Source organism: Balaenoptera acutorostrata, chromosome 15 (assembly GCF_949987535.1).
Source record: "Balaenoptera acutorostrata chromosome 15, mBalAcu1.1, whole genome shotgun sequence".
In the NCBI taxonomy this organism is placed as follows: Eukaryota; Metazoa; Chordata; class Mammalia; order Artiodactyla; family Balaenopteridae; genus Balaenoptera; species Balaenoptera acutorostrata.
The window spans coordinates 24398607-24407721 of record NC_080078.1 but is presented as its reverse complement, the minus strand read 5'-3'; the positions used below and the strand labels follow the sequence as shown (position 1 = coordinate 24407721).

Sequence of the window (9115 nt, the reverse complement as noted above, 5' to 3'; positions counted from 1 at the left end):
CAACCTTGGCATTAAGAGAACCAATCAACCATCAGCTCTTCGGTCTTCTAGACACACTTCACTTCAGTGTCTGACAAATACAGCTGTAAAATGACTGTCAAGTGCTATTTTATATAACCTCATCTTTCCCTCAACTGAGGTAGGTTTTTTCCATTATCCCCAATATACAGATGAGGGAATCAAGGTTATTAGGTGGAAAAGCAGACCTCAATCCTGGTGTACTGAGCCCCCCAAACCCATGTTACTTACTCATGGCCTTCCAAACATAAGAGGCCCCAAACCCAGACATGCCTCTCACCTTTTCCTCTCACATCTTAGCAAGTGAGGCCTACCACATGTGGTTACCAGCCACACCTCTAGGGCCTGTCTAGGTACTCCTGTTTCCCACGTCTTACAGTAGGCCCTCCTTTCAGGAAGTTACTAAGTTACTGAATACAAGCCATGCACCAGTCCCTGTTAGCAACCCCATGAGGTTAAGTTGTCCCTGTTTACCCAACAGGAAGCTCAAAGAAGTTGTCACTTGCCAGAATTCACCTTACGCCAGGTCAGCGAGGATTTTTACCGAGAACTGCTTGACCCACAAGAAAGTCAAATAACAGCCCTATAGGAAAGTTATCAAAACAATCCCAATGGAGAACTGTGAAACTTATCCTTTTCTGAAAAGAAAAGAAAAAAATCAAACCTATACATCAAACAGGTTTAGGCACCTAACATCCTATTAGGTCTATTGGACATCTTGTAATAAGGCCTACAACCTGACAGCCTTTTTAACTTTGGCCCACTTGACCAGCAGACAACTGAGGAAAAGTAGCTGCTGTCCTTTTTTGTAAGGCTGAGCTGCCCCATTCATCCTACTCCTATGCAGGAAAATACAGCTCGCTAGGTGCTCAATAACATAACATACCCAGGATCTCTTCCAAGCGTCCTTTCTCCTTGGCCAGACCCACCAAGAATCAGAAGTCTAGACTGTGCTGTCCAATACGGAACACCAGCCACATGTGGCTATTAAAAGAGGCTAGTCCCAGTTAAGATGTGCTTTAGATGTAAATAAATGTACAGTGTTCATCATTTCAAAGACATCATGAAGAGTAAAATCCCATTCATTTTTCACATCAATTACGTGCTGAAATTTTAACTTTAGAACACAAAATGTTATTAAAAAAATCAATCCCAGCTGTTTCTCTTACTTGTCTTAACATGGCTACTCTAAGGTTTAACTACACATGTGGCTCTTGTTACATCTGTACTGGACAGCACTACTCTTAGAAAGGGAGAATGGAGCCGTGGTCTGTTTCACAGAAGCCACCCCTGCCCTCTCTTTGGTGTCTGAGCTCTTTACAAGCATTTCCCAGGTCAAGTGGTCCAGTAAACTAATTCTCCCCAATTCCAGAATATACTTGGTGACAGGTTTACAGTAAAACTAGTTTCTAAAAGATGTTCCATTTTTTGGAAAAATGACATCTTATAACCACATATTGCTAAAATGTCCCTGAAATGCCATCCAAATTTCCTTTGAGATGAGTCTTAGTGAGCTGTGGGGCTCTAGTTATCAGCTTCCTTATGAGCACTTACATCATCAACTACAACCATACCATATTTTTAGGGCTTGAAATGTGTATTCTGCCAAGCTAAAAATAGGAAAGGCACCACTCCTTCCAGGTCTAATGTAAGACTCCAGAAAGGGACAGCTTCACCACCTGGACCCCAACCCACAGTCAACCATCCAGGGCCAGACACACCCTCCTCTGGTGAGCCACAAGGGTGATGGCGAAAGTTATCCCAAGTCAAAACTTTCTTCTACGTCAAGGAAACAGCATTCACCAATCAACACAAAGGCTGTACACTCCCGCAGACGCTCTTGCTACTCTGCTGTACAAAGTTCAAAACGACTGAGGGAAGCACCAGAGTCCTCTGAGGCATTTTATTTGCACGTTATGTATTACATCCCTAGAAAAAGAATCCAAGGATTTTCCCTCCTGTGTGTTTTCGTCTTGCTTCTTCATGGTCCATGATGCCAGCTGAGGTTGTCAGTACAATGAAACTATGGAAAGTTTAAAAAAAAAAAAAAAAAAAGCTGGTAAGTTTTTCCTAAGAATGTTCAACACAGAGCTACTTTCTGGTACAGAAAAACTCCAACATTTATCAATGCTTAAGATGCCTTCCCATAATGGACACACAGACTAATGCTGCCTCCACAGGCTGGCAGTACACAGGCACGGTTCCTAGAACCAAAGACCCAAACCCAGAGATGTCAGCTATACACATACAGCCCTGGCCTCAGCTAACAACGAGAAGCAATGTTACCTAAAAGCAAAGACTGGAACTCCTTTAACTTCAAAATGTCACTTTCTGCTCTCAAGGAGACATGCAGTCTAAAGCATTAAAGCACTGACTGAATTGTTTCTGCCACTTACTGTGTGTACGATCACAGGCAAGCTACTGTACACAGAGTTATTTGGACAAAGGGCGCCCCACCTGGCCTGGCTACCTCATGGGTTACTATGGGGATCAACGTAAGACACAGAAGGTATGCCAACTGGGAGGCATGAAAATTAGTATCATAACTACAATCAGAAATGACTCGCTCATAACACTATACCTGTTATACGGCAACCACAAAGTGGGAGTAAATTCAGCATCACCAAACATGACTGTGGGTTTAAGTTCTTAACCACAAACAGATAAGCACTTACTGTGTCAGATCTTAAAGTGCTTTACCAGAACTAAATCAGGTGATACTATAACTTGCAAGAGAACTACTACCATTTTTAAGATGAAGAAATCAAGGCTATGACTTGCCCAAGGCCTCACAGATTTAAAGCAGAAAAACCAGGATGTGAACTCAGTCTCTTACCGAGGAGGAAGATTTTCAAATCGAGTTTCCCCAGAGGCCAATGGTTGAGAAGTCATTCTGGCCATAGGAGGGGATTCACAGTGAACATATATGAACTATACGCACTGAGCCAAAAGAGCAGACATTACAGGGCACACAATTCTGCTGTCTCTCAGCCAGCCTCAGCTCTCCCACGCCTCTCAGAAACTAGAGCCTAACACATGACGTATGGCAACACAGGAGCTAATCCTTGAGTCAAGGATGGAAACAGAGACAACTGCTACTGCTATTAAGTTAAAAAAAAAAAAAAAAAAAAAAAGCTCAAGTCAAACTGCATCACAGGGATCCACAGCATTAACTTTTAAATACGGAAAATCGACTCACCCAAACTGACGGGACGGGAGCAGGTTATTCTGCCATTTTTCTAGATCTTTGAGTTGCACATCAAACCTGGGGCTGATCACTCCACACTGTAAAAACATAAGAGAAAACGCTGTTCACACTTCACCAATAACAGAAAAAGAGTAACACTAAAATGCATTTATAACTGAACAGTCATATAAACCAACCAACTCAACATTTAATGGGTAACTATTTTGTACAATCTTTGATATAAATGCCATTTGAAAAACACACTTAATTAAGACTATGCCTACTTAGGAAGAAAAAGCAAACTATTGAAAAAGTCAACAGAAGAGGCAGAACACAAGACAACACCAGTGTGCATTCCTATGGCCCGCAGAGCTGTCTCAGCACAAATGACCAGATTTTAAAGAACTCAAGTCTTAGACAAATAAATTATAGTCAAGCCCTACTAATCTAGCAAAATGTATAGAAGGCAGAAAGAGGTAAAGAGTTATCCCACCTGCATGCTACGACAGCGTTGGGTGGGGAGAGATGACACAGCAACAACTATCCGCCACAGTGAGAGCTAAGAGCCAAGGCACTACGATCAATCATACCTAAACCATAAAACACAATAAAATTTCAAATATCCACCAACAGGCTACATGAATCTATCCGTGGGTTCACACAAGGTCTATGACTAGATCCAACTGGGTGGAAAATGAGGGGACTAAAAGCCTCTTTAGTTAATTAGAGCTAAATGTGACCCCGCCCCCTGCTCATACCACCAACTCTACAAATCACTAGCGCACTATAAAAAAAAAAAAAATCAAAGCAGGAAGCCTCCTGCTGTTTACACACAAGAAATGATCATGTGAGAACACTCAGGATTAGTACCTTCAGAGGGCTAAGAGAGCAGACAGCAAGTTGTGTGTGCACATCCACGTAAGAATCATTCAAGATTCCAAGATGCCTAACTGTAAACTAAAAGAGGCTATGAGATTAGAACTTAGTGAAGTCTTTGGAGCTGGTACACTTCCCTAGACAGATCTGAACCCACAGAAACTGAAAATGGACCTGTCATGCCCAACTGCCCCACGGCAGGAAGCCCACTCAGGTTCTCCTTTTTATAACATCACCTTATCAGCTACAAATGTCACTTGACTGTCAAGGGCAATCCCACACTGGATGGAAGCAATACAGGGATAGGAATAGGGAAAACCCAAGCAAGCTACAGTGAAAGACCTTTCTGAGGCCTCTACACTACCACACCCAGGCTTGCTTTATTCCAGCAGCAAAAATCCCTTCCATTCAGCTAGCAGAACTCCAGCACATCCACTCCCAAAGCAGATGAATCTTAAGAGGATACAATGAAGGCAAGAATTTTCTTAATCTATAATCTTTAAACACTACCTTACTTCCCAGCTGCATTACATTTCCACAATAAGGTACATCTATCTCTTGCATGAAGGAAACTGAGACAAGAATGTCTTATAAAGTAAGAAAACTGCAACTGAGAGAAACCAAAAACTAATTCAAACAGTTAAGTGTGGCAGGGCCTAGATTTCAACTACCTGTTAGCCAGGATTTTCTAAACTAGTAAACCACAGAACAAGGATGCCACAAATGAGTTCCATTTGGGAAATACTCTGTTGAAACTTATTTCTCAAGCTACTATGTGTAGTTCCAGAGAAATGTGGTACAGGGCACTTCTCCAACTAAGTTTTTTTGGTTTTGCTTTTTTAACACCAACAAAAGCTGCTGCAGGACAGCTTTAAACTATACACTGGAACCAGCTCTTCCACAGTTTACTGAGACCTTGAGCAGGACTCAGCTCTCAGCTTCCTAACTCCTAAAAATAGGGGGAAAAAAGACACATCCTCTTCTACTTCAAGAACATTGTGAGGGTCAGAGTGAAAAAGAAGTGAATCCAAATCCTTCCGTGGGATTGGAGTCTAATGGCTACAATAGAACAAAACAAGACATAGGCCCAAAATTCCCTTCAAAAATTCTTCAAAGGCTTCAAATCCAGTAGTTTTCATCTGACACTAAGTATCCACACAAGAAGCAAATTCACTATATAAGGAACCACCTTTGTAAAATAGGAATTGTTGGTCCAGGAAATAACCTTATCAATAAATCTGGCCCCTGTCACTAACCACTCACTTTCTTGGCCCGTGTGCCCCACTCTGTTGGACCCCTTGCAAATATGAAAGCTACAAACCTGAACACAGAAAGCACGGTAGCAGCTTAGAGACCCCCAACTTGCTTATAGACAGATACCTGTCCCCAAAATACATGGAATCAGTTAAACCACAAAGTCAAAAGAATCAAATAGATTCAGTAGATTATGCCTACAGGGAGAAGAGACCTCAAAGACATACATTCAGCCTATGTCAGCAAAAACAGAAATATTAATAGTTAGAGAATCCCATACTCTCTGTTCAAAATACCCAACAATCACCAAGCGAGACGAAGGACCAAAAGTTATTTACACTGCCAGGACTAGTGGCCTTGAGCCACCCAAGATTCAAACACCAGTATCATCAGTTGTTCATTTTCACCCATCCCTCCAGCATCTCCCTTCAGATACCTTCTACTCCACAAACACTAGGTTAACTCACAATTCTACCCGGAGAACAAACGAAGTAAAAGGTCATATATAAAAATTAACGATTTTAATCAATCCCTAATCTTTTTAACCTAAAGCAAGCACATTATCTGATTCTACAAGAGCAATTATAACATGGACCACCTTATCAGACCATTCTGAAGGTTCTTAAACGTGGAAGATAATCAATTCTTACCTTATTCAGCCTGCCTGTGAGGTTCACAACAATTTTCCCAGCCCTGTGATCGTCGATGATTTCAAATTCGCCAATGTAACCTACAGAACACAAGTGACTGTATTAAAAATAATTTTTAAAATTTAGGGGGCAACACCCAAAACAATCCACCCTGAAATTTTAAAAAGGGGATTATTTCCTCCTTGCCTTTTCACGGCTTCCCACTCCCAAAGGCTACCTCGTGACCAAGACAAAACAATCCTTTCCATCCCAAGGAGCTCTTAGGTTCAGGGCCCTTTCAGTGACATGTTGCAGCTGCAATGTTACACAAAGAAAGGCCATTTTAGCTGCCAAACTTCCCCCTCCTTTCAACAGTTCTACCCTACTCAGTATTTCTTGAACAGCATCATTTGTCCAGAACTACCCTGTCCACAGCCCCAATCAATTGCATTAGTTCCCATGTATGACTGCCACCTTGTTCCCCCATCTTCCCACATCACTCCAACAGTTCACTTCTACAGGACCCATTCTGTAACATGTTTACTTCAAAACATAATAAACAGCAAGACACTTACCATGCTTCATCATCACAGTGAGAAACCTGACGATGACTTTGGAGCACGGCCTAATAAGAACCTGGCGTTTGCCTCTCTTTTCGGCATTGTTGATACTCTTGAGAGCATCAGCCAGGACATTCATGCGCACCATTATGGCTGTTCAGGGAAAACAAAACAGGGGTTTTATTGGCATTGTCATTAAAAGGCACCCAATCATTCCACTGCGAACACATCCTTTCCTTTCTGCCTCTATCATGAGGAAGTTTCCCCATTTCTAAGCAGGCTAGTTCCCCAGGATATCTAGAGGAATATGTCGACTACTAATCAAATGAAAATACCAGCCATGGTACGTCAGTTATTCAGAACGGGAGCTGATAATCACCAGCAATATTTTCCAAACTTCTGGAATCCAGCAGCATCTGTACTATTTATTAACATTGTCCTTTAAACCAACTGACTCAGTGTCAGCCTTGTCCTAACACCCAAAAGATACTACTCAACTCTCACCTAACACCCGTAACTATTAAAATGAAACGTCCGTCCTCATGCCATCTAAAATTATGCCCAACAGCAATCGTAGCACACCGGTAAGCAGAAACATTTTACATGCACCAGAATGGACTCTTATCACAATGGGCACGAACTTTAATCGTTTCGAAAGCTAACGATAGAGGCATGCCTCAAACGACAACAGCAGGGATCCAACCTGCTTCCGCAAGCTCAACAAAGTGTCTGAGGGGAAACCCTGGAGCCCAGACGACCCAAGTTCGTTCCCAGCAAACCGCCACCCCAGGCAGGATCCAGTTTTCCCTCCTGAGGGTCCTCTGTCTCCCAAGCTCCCGGCGCGGCCTAAGTAATGGGAAGCTACACGGCCAACCAAGGCTACGGCTCCCCGATGCTTCTCGGAGCCAAGGAGCTGCCTCGACCACTAATGGGAAGTCCTGGCGCCGCCGAAAGAGTCGGGACTGCCCCCTGACGGTCGAAAGCTCCGGGTCCCGCCAGGGCTGCGGCCTGCGCCCCAGAGGCCGGGCTCCCCAGACTGCAGAGCATGGGGCGGCCGGGCAGGACTCCGCCTCCGCCTGCCCAGACCACCGCAAGGATAGTATCCCCGGCCCAGGAGGTCTCCGGCAGCCTCGCAGGGCACCGAAGCCGAGACCTAGACCACCGGATGGCACCGATAGCCGACGGATGATACTAGATCGTTCAAAGAGAGATACTCACCGGCACGGAAAGATGGCGGAAAGAAGTTGGGAGGGGCGAGTGCACGGAATTATGGGAAGCGGTCCGGCTATCGCGAGACTTTCAAAGGCCCGCCAAAAACAAAAAAATTAAAAAATGGATTGCCTAGTGGAAGGAGGCGGGTGAGGGGCGGAGCCTCCTCAGGGGTGGGCAGTAGAGAGTCGATGGAGTCGAACACGCAGGCGAGGTCCTGGGGAGCTAGCTGGTGGAGGTGCGGTGTTAGCATAGGTTTGACTCCCTTCTAGCATCTAATCCGTAAAAGTCAAAAACTGACAAGGGCCTAGATATTTGCAAATTTTTATTGCAGTAACTGTTCACCATTTAGAATGAATTTTGATACTTGCGTATTTACAGTATCTCTAGAAGGACCCACAAGAAATCGGTAAATGCCTCTGCGAAGGGCGTTAGGAACTGGGATGGAAGACTTGCTTTTCTCCCAATACAATTTAGTTTTGTTTTTTGAAACATGTATAGATTACTTTTTCATACAGTCAAAAATATATTTTTTAATCGGTGCTTCCTTTTTGACTCTCCCTAAATATTAGAAATTATTTACTGGAGTTCCAGACTTTGCTTTCGAGTTCTGAGATACACAGTTTGGAAGAAAGCCACAAATGTTTCAAAATAAACGCTCAGCCTCTTAAAGGTTATTGCAAGGATCAGATGAGATAATGGTGACAAAGGGCTCGCAAAATGTCTGGCACGTAGTAAATAAATGCTCAGTAGGTACGGCTTGAAGCCCGGGATCTGGCGGCCTGGGAGAGGGTGAATTCTGGCTCCGCCCTCTCCAGAGCTGAGTAACCTCAGGCTAGATACCCAACATCTGCAACTTCCGCCATAGACTTCTTTCCTCGCTGCTGTCACCCTTACCCTCCCTTCTTACCCTTCCTTGTGTTTCCCACTTGGCCGCCAGAATGATCGTTTCAAAACTTAAGGCAGACCTTGCACTCTCCAAGGGTTCCTAGCACCCTCGGTAAAATCCAAATTCCTTACCAAAACTTACAAAGTCCTCCCTGACGTGCACACCTGCTTCCTTACCTAGGAACATCATCCCCCCAACTTCCGCCCCTGGCTTGCTTTTCTTCAGATACACCAAGCATACATACTCTGCCTCAAGGCCTTTGCATTTGCTTTTCCCTTTAACTTGAGTATTCCTCCCCCCAGTTTATCCGGAGACTTGCTCCCCCTCCCTTTCCTCAGGTCTCTATTCGATCACACACTCATACAACCTTCTCCCCATTCCCCCCAACCCCATTGCCCTGCTTAATTTTTCTCCATAGCACTTACCACCTGAAATATTGGAAGTGTATTTATCGTCTGTCTCCATTAAGTAAGCAGGGATTTGGTTGGTTTGT

At 43.8% G+C, this 9115-nt stretch overlaps 1 protein-coding gene across 1 annotated transcript; it reads right to left on the bottom strand.

Moving 5' to 3' along the window:
- Positions 1 to 1906: 1906 nt before the first annotated feature.
- Positions 1907 to 7849, bottom strand: RPS15A (ribosomal protein S15a). The gene is made up of 5 exons (XM_007188329.2): positions 7743 to 7849; positions 6540 to 6677; positions 5986 to 6065; positions 3218 to 3303; positions 1907 to 2041 (listed from the first exon to the last, which is right to left on the bottom strand). Exons 2-5 carry the CDS (start codon positions 6670 to 6672, stop codon positions 1948 to 1950), a joined length of 393 nt encoding a protein of 130 aa, XP_007188391.1. The 5' UTR covers positions 6673 to 6677; positions 7743 to 7849; the 3' UTR covers positions 1907 to 1947.
- Positions 7850 to 9115: the final 1266 nt, after the last annotated feature.